The 18,823-nt window shown below is 45.1% G+C and overlaps 1 protein-coding gene and 2 long non-coding RNA genes across 3 annotated transcripts in view; 1 reads left to right on the forward strand and 2 right to left on the reverse strand.

The window, feature by feature from the left end:
* LOC144111374 (uncharacterized) overlaps window positions 1–18,823 on the forward strand; it is a 323,266-nt gene that overhangs the window by 128,921 nt on the left and 175,522 nt on the right. The window lies entirely within an intron of this gene.
* LOC144110821 (uncharacterized) lies at window positions 2,000–12,487 on the reverse strand. The gene is made up of 5 exons (XM_077643911.1): window positions 12,360–12,487; window positions 8,303–8,428; window positions 5,583–5,812; window positions 2,900–3,059; window positions 2,000–2,412 (listed from the first exon to the last, which is right to left on the reverse strand). The coding sequence occupies exons 2-5, from the start codon at window positions 8,406–8,408 to the stop codon at window positions 2,000–2,002; spliced, it is 909 nt and encodes a 302-aa protein (XP_077500037.1). The 5' UTR covers window positions 8,409–8,428; window positions 12,360–12,487.
* Window positions 15,551–17,709, reverse strand: LOC144111376 (uncharacterized). Its single transcript, XR_013310037.1, has 3 exons — window positions 17,558–17,709; window positions 17,000–17,214; window positions 15,551–16,327 (listed from the first exon to the last, which is right to left on the reverse strand). It is a non-coding gene; the product is annotated as an uncharacterized LOC144111376 (long non-coding RNA).

Consider the following 18,823-nt stretch of genomic DNA (forward strand, 5'->3'; position numbering starts at 1 on the left):
ATTTTGCAGCCAACGTTAGAGTCCGAAAACACCAGCTCCACCCTGTCAGTCTTCTCATCCATGAATGTGTGCAGAAACACGTTGTTGGCATACACGTTCTTGTACTTTCTGTTCACCTCCCCTTGCCCGGCGTGTAGCCGAAGCACAACGTGCAGTGCCCAGTAGAGTCGTTCTAGCAGCATGAGTGCACACTTGTCATCACCATTGCACCAAAAGACCAACACGCACGTGCGCTGCTTGCTGGGCACGGTAGCGTCCTTCAGCCGACCGCCGCCGTTGCTACAGCTCTCCTTCTGATCTTCCCTGCCCATCCTGTAGTCTTTCACTACCACCATGGGATCTTTCATCCTGCTCTCGAGTTGTGTCTGTTGATGAGCGTACATGGCACGAAAGCTCATGTAGTAAGCAATGATGGAGATCCAAAAGTGCGTCACGCCGTGCGTGATGGCGCGCCAGGAGTACAGGGGCAGCTCGGCGTCCAACATGGTGGTAAACATATCTGGGTTGATTTCCGTCACCGAGTCCAGTTCGCGCTGGTGTCGAAACAGGGCCTGGAACTGTTCGTACATCCAGGTTTCCGACTCGTCCGGCTGCTCATACACAACCGACTCGCTGCCTCCGACGGGCGACGGGAGTGTGTAAGCGTCCGAATTGCCGCCCAGCAGCATTGAGCCAAAGTTGGCAATATCCTGCAACTCCACTTGAGCATTGAGAATGCGGTTACACAAGTAAGAGATGTATGTATTCACACGCTTCAATAGCGGCGCGAATTGCTTGTTCACCGCCTCCCAATGCTTGCGACGGATGGTAGGATCAGCCATGTGTTGTTTAGACAGCAGAGTTTCCTTGCAAGCACCGTAGCTGTCTGCGCCATGCACTGCAATTGCGGCAAAGGTGCAGCCCACCTGCTTTGTCGTCATGTTTGCGATGATCTTCTCCATCGCTGTGGAGGGAGCAACCACTGCCGACTGCTGCTGATCACTCATCTCGCTCGCCCGCTCTATGCTGGCGTTTACAGACGGCGCCATCCAATCCCAAAACATGTGCATATAGCACCTGTTGTCTGCGGCAAACTCGCAGATCTTGCGGTAGAGCGCCTTGAAAGTGCTCACATAGCCGCCGTCGGGCAGCATCTGCAGCAACGGGTTCAGCCAATGTTCGTCGCTGGAGAACAGTCCATTGAACATGGCATGATCCGCAGCATAAGTGAACTCGAGCCTGCCATTGAGCTGATACACGTAGTGGACTTCGCCCAAGTTGGGGTTTGCGCAGTGGGCCATACGAGAGCGCTCTACTCGCCGACACGAGCCGCCCTTGCGTCCGACAGGCGTGAAGCACACCACGTTGCCGGAGTCTGGATCGAAACAGTGCGCGAGCACCGCCCGATCCAGAGTCACGTACGTGCCCAAGCAGCACGCCAATATCGGGCCACCGTTGGCATATCATTGGCGAAAATTGGCGCGAATATCGGCCCTTCGTTGGCATTTAGGCAAATCGCAACTCTTTCCAAGCATGGCCCAACATTCCCGCCAAGATTGGGCTGATGTTCAGCCAATCTGAATGCCAAGAATGGCCCAAACATCACTGCCAATATAGGGCCCAATATGGCCGAATAGTGGCTCCAATATGGCCTAATAGTGGCTCCAATATGGCCGAATAGTGGCTCCAATATGGCCGAATAGTGGCCCCAATAGGGCCGAATAGTGGCCTTTCGGATACCGGCATATCTTGGCTACCTCTAGGCATCTCCAGTATTTTCCGAGACCAGTGCAGAATTATCGCATGCATTTAGAGGTCCCGTCCGTGGTTTTCAATACCGTGCGACTTCTAGCTGTATATGCAATTGGTTCGAACTCCCATTAAAATTTCAAAACTGCATGCAGTATTTTCATTGCATATGTATTTTGATTTGCAAACAATATTTCATGCACATTTTTTACTTAATGTCCAGCAGCTACCAAATGAAACAAGCAAACAGGAATTTCAGAAAAATGTTTTTTTATTTCTCGTGCCCGTGGGGCAATGACCCATGTGGCAAGGGTGCTACGTGGGGTGGCTGGGCATGACGAGGAGGCTGTGGGGGGGCAGGGGAAGGGGCAGAGCTTGGGTGGAGGGTGGCTGGGCATGAGGAGGAGGCTGTGGGGGGGGCAGAGCTTGGGTGGACCCCTGAGGGGTACAGGATGGCCATGCCTGGAGGGGTTGCAGGGCAGGAGGCTGAGGGCGCGCCTGGGCAGGGTGCTGACCCAGCACAGGGGTTAACAGGTGGCGCTTGAGCGTGAGACTCAGGAGGCTCTAAAGCTTGGGCATAGCGCCTCTTTCGGCCGCCCCCTCGGTCGCACGCACCGGGCAGCCACCTGCCAATGAAACCCTGTGCTGCCAGGATGTCGACACCCTGCCTCTCGCAGATGGCATCTGTGCAAGGTGAGTGTGCATTAAGACCAAGAAATGCAACTTTTAAAACGATACACTTCCTGCAAGCATATGGAAATCCAAGTTCATGATTTGACACAGAAAAACCACATGTTACTGACATGCAAGGTATCCCAACAAACAACACAAGTACTGTACAGTAGTGAAATGCAAAAAAAATGAGCTATCATGAAGACACTGCAGTCAACGTCAAAGCGGCCATTGCAGGGAAGTTCATGACAACGGATTACAATATGACAAATGGAAATGATTGGTTTGATTGAGGGCATCTGCTGCTTCTTTATGGAGTTTTATGACTAAGACCCCCAAACTAATCACATAAACACAGCAACAGAATATTCATCAGCTGTTATAAAAAATTACAGTAAGATACAGCAAGAAAATAGCTTGGAAAAACTTGTACATGTTTAAAAGCAGGAATCTCAATATTTCTAAATTAAAAGCTACAGCAATTCAAAATCAGGTATACCTGTTGCCACCCTGCACAGCTTTGTGCCAACGAATGGCCGTTTTCCTTTCCTCCCCCGCAGGCTGAATAGTCTCTGCACAGCCTCCCCCATCACAGCACCCATGACATTCGCCGCCACCTCCTTTAAATTGTTTCCGCCTAGGCGGAGAAGCTGCTTCTTCTGAAAGGAAAAATTTGCAGTTGCCCAACGGTTATTTCACATGAAAAATCACATTCTATAACCACTTAACTTGTAGAACGCAATAGCAAAGACAACGGTGTGACTTCGAAAGTAATCGTAGTATACCTGCTACAACACAGCAGCAATTATAGTGGTTTTTTTACACCTCATGTGAAACACTTCTTACATTTTGACCACCGTAACAGCATCAAGAAGTTCAATATTAAATTGTTTAGCACTCGTAAGGGAATACTCCACGGTGATTCATGTCTTATGCATCACTACAGGGAAAATATGCAACTAAAATTAGCATCTATGGTTCTTGAAACTGTCCTGGTTGGAGTGGAGTACTGCACTTCAATTAATGAAAGGCATAAAAAGCAATAGCCAGGCAAAAGGCTGATCAAAGCTGTCTCCTTAATTGGAAAACAACGAATAATGTAAAAAATTAGCTCCGAAACAGCACTCCCAGTCAATCGTCTCAAACCAATAATTAAAATAATTTGTGTGCCACCTTAACTCAGCCAAACTTTGTGAACAAAATACATACCAAAAAATAGACTTAACATTACACTACACTAGCTTCATGAGGCTCAATACTTTTATGGAATGTGCCACAAATAGTATATTAGAGCATAACATAGTCCTGTGATTAAATAAATCAAGACAGCCTTAAAATATCTCTTGAAAGCATTGTTAGCAGCACAGATACAGTACTCTGTAATTCAAACTTCAAGGTAACCAGGGGTGGAAGCAGGCTCCAACTTTTTGGAGCAGGCATGGGAGCAGCAAAAGTCTTATTTTGGAGCAGCTTTGGAGCAGCAAAAGTCCCATTTTGGAGCAAGTTTGGAGCAATTTTTAGGCTATTTTGGAGCACTTTGGAGCAGAATGGCGACATTTAAATGCGACTGAGAGCAATTTTGTTTGCAACTGGACCAAAAATTGCATAAATATTGATCACGGATCCCACAGGCCAGAATTCATGAAAAGGACTGCAATTATTCTAGATATTTGCTACAGTTCATGAAAAAAAAAGACATGTGGCAGCTACAACAAACAGTAGCAGCAGTACATTAGATGTTATTAATTTCAGTTCAGAAAAAGAGAAAACAACAACATAATGGCGACAGTTTTATTTGTGTCAACAAACCCAGAGCACTTCAGTGCAAAACCACCCCATATATGACAATGACAATAATTAGCTGTGACAATTAAGGTTAACTATTTCAGACTAGTTTACTACTGAATGTATAAGAGAAAGCAAGTAAAAATTGCATCAAAGGTGGTAACTGGCTTGCAGCAAATATAATGACTAGAAGCAAAGTGGACTAGAACTAGCTACTGCCATATAAAATGCAAAGACCTTGCCGATTAGCATTAGAAACATGAAAAGAGCTCTGTAATCGGTTTGCACAAAAACATCACATAACGAAGATTCAGTTGGCCTTCATAGACTGGAGAAGCAAAGTGGACTAGAACTAGCTACTGCCATATAAAAGGCAAAGACCTTGCCAATTAACATTAGGAACCGTAACAGAGATTTTCGTCTGAATCATCAGAGTTGCACCCTCATATATCCAAGCAGGTAAACCTTGCCTTAGTACCCCATCAGTATCAGTGAAGAACTTGCTCATGTGGCCAAGAATGTGCTATATGTCAATGACAGCATATAATTACTAATCAAAATGTTAATTACTCTTGTTAATTCTCGCCCTGTTTCCTTCGCACCTTTTCCATCAGCTGAAATTGTGCTATATACCCCGATACAGCTGTGCTGTCCGTGTTAATTTCTTTCCTTTGTACCATCTTGTGTGCTTTGTTGCAGAGGTCATGAACCCTATAGTTGATGCTTTTAAACGAATATGCCATGTGAACTACAAGCACTGAACTAGTAGGAAGCTAATGACAACAGGCCTGACCTACCACTAGCTGCCGTGAAAGCGGCAATGGGGATTAATTGCATAGTGCCTGCAGTCAGCTTATAGCCAAGGATCTTGATAAGGAGCACACGACTGTGCTTGGGAGCTTAGAAAGTGCATTAAATAGGGTCTATTTTGAAGAAAAGTTCAATCCGATTTTAGAAGGAACAGAAACAATGCATTCATTTCGAATGTAGAAGAAGCAAAAACAATTAAGGCACTTATTTCGAATCAAAAAGAAACAAATGTTAATTCTGTACGGGAGTTTGGATTTTTCACTGTAATACAGGAATTAGACTTAGTATAAAGTAATCTATGCAACTGTCATGTTCGGTATAAGTGGGCGCGACTGTTTCCGGAATTTTCAGTTGTAATAAAACAGACTATTAACAATGTCATAGTAACCCTACTATGTGCGGACTTTTCAAAATTCATTCATTCCCACTATATTAGCTGAAAACTTATACAAGAACAGCATGATTATGGCTTAGGCATGGCAAGAATCTACTTCTGGAGCTCAGATTTTTCAATAAATATCTCAACTATATACATTAAGCACCCAACAGACTACTGTAATAAAACATTGAATGAAAAATTAAATTACCAGGGCAGCTGCTACTCTGTCATCTCTGACAGCAGCTTCTGCCGCCTCAAAATCTTCAATACTGAAGGCTGGCAGCTGAGGGCACAGTGGCGGGAGGGAGCTCACGGGAGGAGACGGCGACCGTGTCCTCGGCTCTTGCCGAGCTTGCTCCAGCCGGCTCAGCCTCTGCAGGATTTCCCGCTGCTGCTGCCGTATTTCTAGCAGCAGCCGCAGCACCTTGAGCATTGTCGCTGAAACGAGCAAGGTTTCCAGTGAGGGCAGGCTTTCACAGCAGATGTATATATTTACACCTCAAGGACGCAATATGAGCAACATACTGCATTTACACGCTTGCAAGTCGACCTATTGTTTTCAAATTTGAAAATCCGAAATGCGGGTGTTGGCTTGCAATCGAAAATCAGAGCATGGCACCATAAATAAAGGGGAGACAAACTAGTATCAGGGATGATGCGGTAAATGAAATTTTATGTTTGCTCCACAGCTCTGCCCAGAATTTTCTGCATGGTTCTTGAGAAGGATTTTTCGTTTTCCTTTCTACTTTTAGCTGTATGCTCAGCACTCTTGGGAGTGTTGATAGTTGATGAAAGGGGCACTGTTCCAATTGCAGTGGAACTGCCACTCAGAACAGCAACACTTGCAGGGAGTGCCGGTACCTGATGAAAACCTAAAAACAGCGCCATATAGACAGACTAGAAGATGGGCGAGCGCTGTTTTTGGTTCTTCACTGATGCACCAGCTCACTCTGTTGTTGGTTCTTCTGCAGCTGACAAAAGAGCTGATGCCACGCACACAGTTTCTCTGTGGCTGTTTGATGCATGTAATGTCTCCTGGCTACATATTTTACCAGTTTGTAATGTGGTGCTTCATCAATTGTGCTCAGGGCCAAGTAATGGCGCGTTCACACTTGGACATTCGGCAGAGAGAACGAGCGGAATCCGCTGCCGCGGCAGAGATTGCGCCGAAATACCAAGCGGTAAGCCTGATCGGTCCAGGACCGAATTCTGCCACCGGAAAAAAATCCGCCGAATCCAGTCAGCCAATAGGAAGGAGAGTACGAAGTTCGGCAACAAACATGGCGACGCCCTTCGGTGCGGGACGCCTCGTTTGGGACTGAATTCGTCGCTGTTACTGCCTGTTTGAGCGCGTTCAACGCCCATAAAAGCGCCAGCACTCTTTCGCTTTGTCTCATCTCACCCATAAAAAAAGTGTGAGTGATAAATGTGTTCTTTTTTTATTTTAGGTGACGATCCTTTCCTTTTTTAAAAAAGGCTTGAGAGTAACCACCAGATGGCGCCACTAGGCTAATCTTATGTATTTAAAAGCGACAATGCTAGAAATGGCGTAACGTCTGGCAAAATAGCTGCATTTAGCGTAAGTAAGCGTGCATACAGTTATCGTACGTAGACAGCATGGATTAACCTCTTGCCATATCTGTGTACGCCTTGAGCAGACGACACACAGACGATGAGCGCAGACGAGGTCGTTGGGAAGTGTGAACGATGCAGCTTTTTCGGTGGCAGAGGATTTCGCTTGCTCTCTCCGCCGAGTGTCCAAGAGTGAATGCCCCATAAGCATTCGGTGCTTCTTCACGAATATGTTCAAGATGGCTGTCATCCTTCACAGAACAACTGCGCACCTGGCCGCAAGTTTGACATATCAGGACGGGTAATGCAAATGTGGTGGATGCCTCGAGGGAACATATTTGTGGCTGTTCTACACGATGTCATGGTGAGGTTGTTTGTGAAGTGCGAGATTCTGCAGGATGATGAACTGCTGTGGAAGATTTCACTGGACGTCAGAACAATTAACACCCTGTGGGACTGCAGCATCGATGATGGTAATGTAAACCAACACTGGGCGTCAACATGCTCTGCATTAAGCTACTAAATTGCCATTGATTCCACCACAAGGCACAGCTAAACACAAAGGTATTTGTTCTGTACAACTGCTCTATCCCTTGCAGATCTATATATCACAAATGCACCATGCACTGACAATGCCTTATATAAAAATAGCTGCTCTGAATACTGTTCCTTCTATGTACCACCAGTTTTCTATTCAGCTTGGTTGCCATTTTGATTGCCGTCACATCATGGCAAGGATGGAAACAGCCATAAGTGTATTCTTCCATTGTGACAACAGCTGCCAGTGGTAGTGAGAAAGCACAGCAGGCTGGGCACATAAAAAATATATGCACAAAAACTAGAGAAACTGTATAGAGTACAGTGACCACTTTGCAGTCCTGAGCCACAATCTGTAATGTTTGTTTTATTTCTATTGGTCCGTCCTTAAAAGGTTGTGGCTTTCTAGTGACATAGGCCAAGGGAAACAACAATAACAGAACCAAAACCACAATCCAGAACCAAAAAAAGAAATTAAAGGAAACAAACTGCTACTCGCCGGGAAAACACACTGCAACTAGTTAGTAGGAATGAGATAGAGCTGTGGAAGTGTCAAGTAGCAAATTTTATCACCGCTTAGGTTCAGTACTTCTATTAAGAATTACTTGCAGCAGGCATATTTATACAAACAGTGGTCATTTTCAAAACACACGTTTTGAAATATCCACCAACTAGGTCTCCTTTAAGGCAAAACAGAACTTCTACCAAGGCCTGTTTAGGCTCATACTTCAAAAAAAATAGATTCTCATCCTATCCTCTCACTGCATTCTCGTCTTTTCAGGCTCTTCATATACAAGTAAAGAAAGCGAAAAGCCTTACGATCGCTAGTCGCTTCCTCCACATCCTCAAGGTCACCTGCAGTGGAGGCCGAACTAGCCGGGCAGCCCGCAGTGCAATTTGCACCAGCTGGTGTGGCCGCCTCCATTGAGTGGCTGCTAAGCAGGGCTGAAGTTGGACACGAACATGAAGCATTAGTGTTGATGCAGGAAGAACGGAAAAATTACTCAGTATAACACAGGTAATGCTACACAGATAATGCCAAAATGCTACATCAGCACTTCTGCTGAAAGGATACATATATATACACCGTAACTGCCTCGTACAGAATTAGCATTAAGCATTTATGAGCTCCCATTCATTAAGACCATGCTTGTTCAGGGTGTCATCTCATTCTACCAGATTTAGTAATTTAAACTGCTCCTTTATTCTGGCGGACCCTCAAAAACACAAAAAGCCTTAACGAAGCTGTATGCTGCCCCAGCTGGTATCGTGCTGCAAATTTGAAAGCACAAGAACAACTTGAATGAGAGAACCGCAGAGTTGAGTTGTCTGCTACAGGTGGGATTAGCCTTGCTTATTCTGCTGGCAATTGATCCTCCGTAGCGTCACTTATGTTAACAACGACCTATAACCTGTCGGATCTTCCCCACTATGCACACAGTCACTTATAATAGTACATATTCCACTCCCGCAGTCACCATCCATGTACGCACTCACTCACAGTATAAAATAGTCCACTCCAGAAGGCACCATCTACACACACATTCAATCACTAGATTATAGTCCGGAACCGGACTATGGTCTACTATAGTCGTAGAACTACTATAGTAGAACCGGAGAGGACAAGCGCTACTCATAGCAGTTTATTCAGACATTTCTGATAGCAGCCCACCAGCGCAGCTGTAGCGAGCATCGACTTGCATAAGGTAATCGCCAAATGCAGAACAAGAAAATTATCAACTCACCAGCATACAATCAAAGGATGGTGCCACGTGTGTAGAACGTATGATGACACCAAAACACGTACTATATAGTTACCATATTTTACTTGCACGTGGACAATTTCTGAAGCACGGTCACAGACCTTTCGCTCACGCACTTATCACCCAAAAGAGATGCTTCCAGTACCTCCTTCTCAAGTTCATTTTTTTGCCTCGTCCCACGATTACAATCCTGTGCAGTTCAGGAAAGCATTCAAGACAGTTACCACAATGAAGTTTTGATCCACTGTCTGTTCCAAAAGAGTATTCTGGAAAACTTCATTTTTGTTTTTACTTTGGCCCTTGGATTTCCTTTAAAATGTCCTTGCAGTCGACACAACACAGCTGTAAGTTAAGCCCAAAGAAATAAAAGTACCCAAGGAGTCCTTGCTTCTGTGAGACTGCTGCGAACGGGTGATGCACCAATCCGCCTGCTCTGCCGGAAGCACACACTTCACTTCTTTCCTTGTGGTGCGTCGGTGATCACGGCATGCGCCTTTCTCTAAGGCTTCACCTCCTCTCTGTGCTCAGTTCGAAAAAAAGTAATGCTAGAAGTGCCTTTCGGTCGGTTGTGTGGAAGCTTGCTGCTCTGTTATCGGGGGAGTAATACGTAGTCATACGCGCAGTGATGTTCAGAAACGCGTCCAAACCAAACACTTGCAACAATGCATGACAGCAACGCAAAGATAACAGAAAAAATTGTATATATATGGTTTTGCAGGACTGCAAAACTGGGGAGTGGGGCAGACATGGGACCTTTGAGAAAAGGGAACCGTGATTACTGATGCATCACAAGTAAAGAAGCGAAATATGCACTTTCACCCAAAGAGCCTGAATGATAACAAATGTAGGAGTAGCGATTATACTGCCATTTTTTCATGCCTCACGTGACCTGTAACCACATGTTGACGTCGCGGTCATTGTTTAGCTGCTCAAACTGAAGCCAAAACAGCACAAGAAAATGGATTGTAAATTATATAGCAGCCAGAGGAAAATACCACACGGTAATCCATGTGTAACAATGCCTTACACAATATTTTAAAGATGAAAACACTACCCAAAAGGAAGGTATCTATATTCTTAATACACCGGCCAGTTTTACTGATGCACACTTTGCCATAGTTGAGTGGTGTCCTATAGGCTACACCAGCGCAGCAAGAACGTACATGTTTTGGTGCTTCTTCTGGCAGCTAGTATGCTAATATGTCTTTTCCTCTATAAGTCTTCATAACTGTAACAGCTTACGTGGCACAGAAAACACCAGCCGTATGCCATACTGAGAAGCAAGTATCCTCAGCTTATGAGACTGTGCAGTTAGGGCATAACCTCATACTTTTCGAGATCAAAATATATGAGGTTCCAAGAACAAATGGTATTAGGTTACGCCCTACAGCACAAAGCTTTCATAGCCCGAAGAAAATTGCCTCTAAGTATGGCATACAGCTGGGATTTTTGTACGCCATGTAAGCTGTCGCAGCTATGCAAGACTTGTAGAGGAAAGGCCGGATCGCCATACTGACTGCCGGAAGAAGCACCAAAACGTGCATGTTCCTTGCTGCACTGGTGTCATCTATCGAATACCACACAGGTGTGGCAGTGTACATCAGCCAAATTGGCTGGTGTATTAACGACCGCCTCAGAGAGCGCCCACGCCCTTTGGAACAGGCGGTGGATTGAATCTGCCACTTCATTGTGGGGAATGCCACGGATGCTTCCCTGAAGTGCACAGGACTGCAGTCGTGGGATATGGCAAAAAAACAAACTGAAAGGGAGATACCGAAATTGTCTCTTAGTCATGACTTACGAGGCTTAATGTCCCAAACCACCTTAGCTGGAGCAACTCAGTAGAGAGCTCCGATAGTTTCAGCCACCTGGTGTTCTTTAACGTGCACAGACATTGCACAGTACACGGGCGAGCATCTAGCATTCCACCTCCACTGAAGTGAGACCACTGCAGTCGGGATTGAGCCGGCACCTTTCGCGTCAGCAGCCAAGCACCTTAACCACAAAGCCATTGCGGCAATTTGTGTGTCGAGTGTATGAGCGAAAGGCTCTGTGACCATGCTTCAAAAAGAGCTGCTGTTCATGGGCAAGTCGCATATGGTTACTATAGTACATGCTTTGGTGTCAGCAAGCATTGTACACACGTAGCACCATCCTTTGATTACATTCTGATGAATTACAATTTTAAAATTCTCTCCTGCCTTTGGCAGTTACATTGTGTAAGTCAATGCTGACTATGACTTCACAGGTGGGCTGTTAATGAAAAATGTTTCTTATAAACCCAGTTGTGAGCAGCGTTTGTCCCATCCAGTCCTCTTGTCCCTGTCTTCTGTGCACTTTTAAATTTTCAGTACAAAAACTATATTCTACCTTCCATCCTTTGCTTGAAAACAATGAATTGCTAAACTTCATGACTCAATTTTTACAGTACCTCACTACAATTGCTCTTCTCGGCAAACCTATCGTTGCAATGTTTTTTTAGGTGCCTTTTAAAATTGCCAGTCTCGCCAATGTAGACACTGTCACATTCGGAACACGGGACGCCGTAAACAACGCCCGGGCACATTTTTCTCAGAAAGAACGTCTGACATCAATCAGCGCATGCTTCAGTCTTCTGAGGGTACAGCGCATGCCTACACAGGTGTGACTGGTGATTTTAAAGGCACCAAAAAGAACATTGTAACAACGATAAAAACCAAGAAGTGATCTCTAAAGCTACCACCTAACACTGTATCAACTGGCAATGACATCGTCTAAGGATAGGGCACACGTGTTGACAACTGAAAGAATCTGTTCCGTTGCCTTCACCTCAAATTGTTCTTCAGCCCTTGAAAATAACTTCTCCCTCTTGAAAGGTTTTCAAGGACTCGCATGGACTCTGTGGTAAAGGGGTTTTTGCTATGCAGGAAAGCAGACTTAATTCAGTTTTGCAACAGGGTCTTAATTGAGCTCAAATTCATGAGTCACCCATATGCATTTTTTGCGATCAATAAAAAGCAGGCACGGCTAGAGGGTGGGTGTCCCCCCTTTCTCCTATGTGATATTACCATAAATTCACTAAGCCATAACTGAAACAATGTAAATCTAAAGACTAAACACAGATAAAGGCTTACAGGGTGGTGATATCAGCCGGGGTGGCGATGGCAGCTGGGGTGGTGGCGACGGGAGCCGGGGTGGTGGCGATGGCAGCCGGACGTCAGGCCCATCCAGACCTTCATTGCCTAAAACAGAAAAATGCGTGCATATTTTGAATATGCATTAATTTTACTAATGTTTAAAAATTTAGGATTTTCCACTTACCAGAAATTGCAGAGCTTTCCACTGCAGAGCTCATCTCATATTTCTTAGCCTTTTTCTCTGCATTCTTGTATGATCCTGCAAAAGGTTAGAGATCAAACACCCAACTCAAGTGCAGTCCACACTAAAATTGCTGCTTCACATGAAAATAAGGCAAACATTTAATGCAACAATTCCTGGATATTACTTTTAATGCAATAATTCCTGGCTATTGCAAACACAAACACTTTACAGTAGGCATCTTGAAGCAGCCTGTGGGCTATGAAAGGAAATGTAGGGAAGGGATGTAGATTATCATGTGACCTTGGTGGCCAAGCACACAGCCTCTGTGGTAGCATCAGTGGCCTTTGCTGCATATGTGGTTTATTTCCTGCTAGGCTGGAAGGTGGTAAACGATAATGCAACTATATTGAATTATGAAACCAGCCAGGCACCAAAATTCTAGAATACAGACCTTATAAGTTTTTCCTGTGATTAGCTTCTAGCTTGCGCTGAAAGAACTTTTAACAACGGACTACTTTGTCGTGGAGGCATTCTGTGCAGTGGCCCTGACTGTGGGCAGTTTCACTGCGGTACCGTCGATGCCAAGAGGCACTGCTTATACAGGGTGGCTAGTTTTTCTAGCACAATAGCCCCACCATCCTTCAACAAATCTGTAGTTACCGCGTCCTACGCAGCTGCTTTCCCCTTTTTCATAGCTTCTAAAGCTTTCTTAACCTCGGTCTTCGTTACTGGCAGAACGTTTGATTGCTCTTCTCTACTGCCAATCTCATTGTCCTCACTACTCTGAATAATGTATAGGTCAGTATAGAACTGCTCTGCTACTTTGACAAACTTGTCCATATTAGTAATGACATTGCCCCCTTAATTGTCCCTAAGCGCCTATATATCTGATCTTTGCCTATGCCTAATCTTCTTGTCACTGCTTCCAGGCTGCCACAGTTCTTTAAGAATGCTCGATTTTCTCCATATTATACTTCCTTATGTCGTATACTTTACGCCTGTTGATCAGCTTTGATAGCTCTGCCAGTTCTATCTTGTCTGTTGGGTTGGAGGCTTTCACACTTTCTCATGTCTTAATCAAATCTTTCATCTGCTTGGATAGTTTACTGGTAAAGAACTTCTTCCCTGCACTCCTCCCCCTGAACTACTTCTTCACTGCACTCGGTAATATCTCTGAAATTTTATTGTTCACTGCGTCTACACTGAGGTTGTCTTCCTCGGTTAAAGCTGAATATGTGTTCTGTAGCGAAATCCTGAATTATTCTACCTCCCCTCTTACCGCTAATTTGTTGATGGACTTCTTTACTAGTCTTTTCCGTTCCCTCTTCAAGTCCAGACTAATTTGAGACCTTACCAATCTGTGGTCACTGCATCACACCTTTCTGATTACTTCCACATGCTGCACAATGCCAGGGTTAGAACACAGTTTGAAGTCAATTTTATTTTTAGTCTCCTCGTTAGGGCTTTTCGATGTCCACTTTCGGCTCTTCCGTTTTCTGAAGAAAGTATTCATGATTCTCAAGTTATTGCGTTCAGCGAACTCAATACCTACCTTCTGCTATTCCTAGTGCCAATGCCATATTCATCTACTGCCTGGTCTCCAGCCTGCTTTTTGCCAACATTGGCACTGAAGCCTCCCATTAGTACAGAATACTGCATTTTTACTTTCCCCATTGCCAATTCTACATTTCACAGAAGCTTTCCACTGCCTGGTCATTATGACTACATGCAGGCGATTAGGCCTGTGGGAAGACAGCTAGCCGTTCTCATGTGGGCTCTGCAAGAAACAGGCAAGCGTTGGCAAGGCTGACATATTCAGTTGATCTACTTAAATTAGGGCATGAGGCAGGCACTTGTGTGTGTTGAAAGCTCCCGCAACGCACACTGGTGACACACTAAGCTATATGTGTATAAAAGACAATCTGTGTTAATTTTTTGTAAGGCTTTTAATGACTGATCACCAACCACGTGCAGTAATTTTGGTTTCAAAGCTGCCCCTGTCTTGTGCGCCCAATGCTTTTGCTTACTTAAAACTAACAGGTACATGCGCATGCATCGACTGACACCACAGCTTGTTGGTGCGCACTTTCAAATGATGCGGTAGGCATCAGTGTATACGCAGATCACTGCGTATTATTCGCCTAAAACCGCTAAATAATTTATACAGTTGACTCCCGATATTTTTAAGCCGCTTAATTGGAATTTCCAGTTAATTAGAAGTGAAGCATATTTTGGTCCCGTCAGTTTAGCATATAACCCTACAGAAGAAATCACTCGATAATTGAACATTATTATATAGACTGGGTTCCTGATAACTGCACTGTCATGGTGCAGCAAATGTTGCAATGCAGAGAGACATCCTCCTGTATGATTTCTCTGTGCTGCTTGCTGGCAGCAGAAAAATTTCATAATGATATCAGCAGCTCTTCTATCTCATTACTTTCAAGCAATTCGTGGAACAGCGTTACAAATATATATTGTCACAGCAAAAGTGATGCAAGAAAGTACCAGTGGAGCCTTCAAGTGACAAAGCAAACCACCCGATTCTGTACACCTATCTTTCTTCGACTAGTTCACAGTGCCACTGCAATGTGGAGTCAAATTTCATGCACATTAGCAAAACATTGTAGTAGATAAGCTTGTTAACATGAAATCCATTTGCAACAAAGGTCGATGACTGCCATAAAAATGGAACGGCTAAAACAGACATTTTGGGGTTTCCTTCGTTACAGCAAGGTTCAACTGAATATTTTTAAACATCAGCAATTATTCGCCAATTATAAGGCTCTGATTTCCAAATTCAAGAGTGCACACTGCCGCTCTTGAAGGCCTTCGAAATCACCACCAAGTTTCGTGCTGCTTCACTGTCTCAATACATTATACATGGCCCGCATGTCGCATTCAGTGCCCATCGGTTGCCAGGCGGCCATGCTGTGCTGAACCACTGCCAGACTGCCTCTAGCTTACTGCTGCCTCTGTTTGCTCACACACAGTTGATTCCCGTCCATCCGCAGCTTCACTATGGTTTTGTGCATTATCCTCAGTGGCTCCAATCATAGCGACAGGTACAGGCACAAGAAGAAGCAGACTAACATGAACTTAGCACAAGAACTCCAAGATCCCAGAGCACAAAGAGCTGCAGGTTGTGGCTGGCTCGGACTAAGCAAGACAATTTGGACCCCAAGAGTCTCAATTTACAAGAGTACAGAGTGCACTTTGTGACAGATAAGAGGTTTGGGTCGTGAACTTAATGTCTGCAAAGCTATGGTGAGCAAGGACTACACCCTGAAGAAGTGAATGTTTTTGTTTCGAGTGAGGCCATCTGACTTGTTTGACAACCCAAACACAGACTGGGCCCTGCGTCACTGCATATACCTTGGCTACAGCACTAGGCAAAGTGGTTCATCACCACGGCCACAGCCAGCAACAACGGCAGAAAGGACAGCATGCTGAGGCCGAGCTTTAGGTATCGTAGACTCGTTGCAGACAGGATCCTCGACCAGCAGCTCGTGAAATATTTTTGTACCTCCAATGATTTGAGGTTTCCATTCTTTCTAATGTCACAAAGCTGGAAGAGTAAACTAGATAGTTCACGATCCCTGTGGGTCACTTCAGACCACATCATCATCTATCATTGCATCGTAACCCGGCCACACTATGTATGCATGCATATTGTCGCACATTTCCACCTTTTTTGTGCAGCGCACATGCACCGATCCAGCAAGTTCAAAGTAATAGCCTGCATTGAATAGCCAATTCCCCTGTGGAGGCAGCATCACGCCTGAAAGGATAAGGAACTAATCCAAAGCATCTAAGGAGCAGTCAGGCCACGCAAGGCGGACGGTCTGGGATCGAGTGGTTTGGCGGCATGGCCGCCAGCGCTTGATAGGAGCAGAAGTCACGTCACGAGCAAGCCAATATATTGACTCAATTGCTGCTGCAGCTAACTGTGCAGCAACTAGTGTTCATCTCCTGAGTCGTAGACAATTGGTTTGAAAGTCATTGAAATGCTTATGTGATAGAGATGTCTTTTCAATCACGAGCGATAAACTTGGACAAGAACAAAGCACAGTCAGTCCTAAATGTTTTCAAACCTGTAGAGTCCAGTGACCTGGAAAACTGGATATCACCATAAAACAAGGCATTGCAGTGTTTGAGATCACATGCGAATTTGGACTGGCAATCGCTTTTGATGCAGATGAAGCAATGACATCAGCTCACAAATGCATGTGTGCATCATTCATTAGCCTCAGAGTTTTGAAAAGATTAGTCACTTGACAGGCTAGCAAAAGGCGCCCGTGTGCTGTGAAGTGTTGGCGCACGTTAAAGCCGGTTAAAAACTCCGGGACCCTCCAATACAGCGCCCGTCACAGCCCATGCGTCGCTTCGGGATGCTAGACACCACAATTCACAATTGCACACATAGCGTTATCCCGGCAATAAAACCACTTACTGCATGTTGTGACGACAGCGACTGGGCAGCGGAACCACTCGCACCCTGGGGCGGATGGGTCCGCCTCCTCTCGAGCGAGGCGGATTACCTCCGCGGCTCGCCTTTTCGGCCAGTGGCAATGCTGCCAATCGTGGGAGAGCCACCCGACAGGGACGACAGCCAAGCTGCCGTCCTCCATCGGGATCTTCACGACCGCAAACGGTTTTGGTGGCATGCTGCAAGGAGTAAAGCGATGCAAACAAAGATTAGTGCGTAAACTGATTTTTCACAAGCTCGCTCGCCCTATTCTCATGTTCCTCTCGCACGAAGGTCTCGCGACACATCTCAGAAGCAATACAACGCAGCGTTAAGAAAATAAGTGCGTGAAAAAGGCATACAATTGAAGGTGCACATGTCGTCGGTCCGAACCCATGTGGCAAGCTAGCCTCCCACATGACTATAAAATAGTACAATTACAGAACAGGGCAAGAAATGACGCCTCTCCCCTTATTGCTACTCATGACAGTAGGCTCATGAGGAAACAAAAGAAGCTACTAACAAAAAAGCGTAAATACTTACGCAAGTGGCGGGCTTGAAGATCACGGGAAAACACGATGTATACGCAGCGACGACCGAACAAAGAAAGAGATGGCATCCGTCGGAGCGGTCGGACGGGCAGCAAGGGTTGCCAGATAGCTCCAAGCACAGGTAGCCAAGCTGGCCTCCGTAGTAGCCCAAATAAAGCCAAAGAACTTTGTTTTTGCATGGAAAACTCCTTAGCCATATTAAACTATTTTTCGCAAGTATATCTACATAATACTATTAGAAGTAGCGCAAGGCTTGCCTGCAAGCGAATTCATGATTAAGCAAATGTGGTGTTTATCATAAACGTCGTGTTTTATTTTTTTCTCAAAGCATAGCAGTATCGGGAAAATAACAACACGCAAAAAACATCGCACAGTAAACTCACTCAGTAATGATATGCATTCAGCAATGCAGTGTAGGTACAGCTCACGACATTTTCACTAAACACAATAAAATAAATACACTACAATAAATTCCAAGACAAACTCTAGTACAGAGGTTGCGGCTAGACAAGATATAGCACAATAGACGGAAGTAGTCTAGAGAGGGATCTCAGGCATCGTGACCTGGTTCGAAGGGGAAAAGTTTGGCCCATACATGGTCAGTGACCTTCAAATTCATCAGTATCATGCCTGACCATGGAGACGAACTTTCGTCGAGCCCTAGCATATATGTGTTCCCATTGATGTCTGAGCTGGCATTATCTTTGTTGTCCCTACAGTCATCAAACGCAGCCACCGAACAAATGTTCAGCCAGGTCTCGTTCACTATAAAACCTACCTGCGAAATAGAATGTAGATCTATAACTAGACTTTGCAAGCGCTCCTCCATGTACGTGAAGTTTGGTATGGCCGGGAATGGAGGCTGCTAGGATTTTAAACCGGCCAAGAATTTTTGTCCCGTCTCAGCCCTAAGACTTAGCTGAGCATTTGTTTGACGGCTGCGTTTGATGACGGCAGTGACAACAAAGAGAGTGCCAGCTCAGACATCAATGGGAAAGTCCGTCTGGAGGCATGATATACTGATGAATTTGAAAGTCACTGACCATGTCCAGGTTACGATAGACGTTTCTGAACCCATACGTACGGCTCATCACCTCGACATGCGCGGTCATGTGACCTTCAACTTCATCAGCGGGACCGTCTATCGGCTTTCCAACATTTTTTGCATTTATCACGCAGAACCGGGTATTGTCTGACAGATCGTCAACTTTCGTTTGAGCATGCGATTGTCAGATTCGATTGCATAAATTGACTTTGT

Source organism: Amblyomma americanum, chromosome 11 (genome assembly GCF_052857255.1).
Source record: "Amblyomma americanum isolate KBUSLIRL-KWMA chromosome 11, ASM5285725v1, whole genome shotgun sequence".
NCBI lineage: Eukaryota > Metazoa > Arthropoda > Arachnida > Ixodida > Ixodidae > Amblyomma > Amblyomma americanum.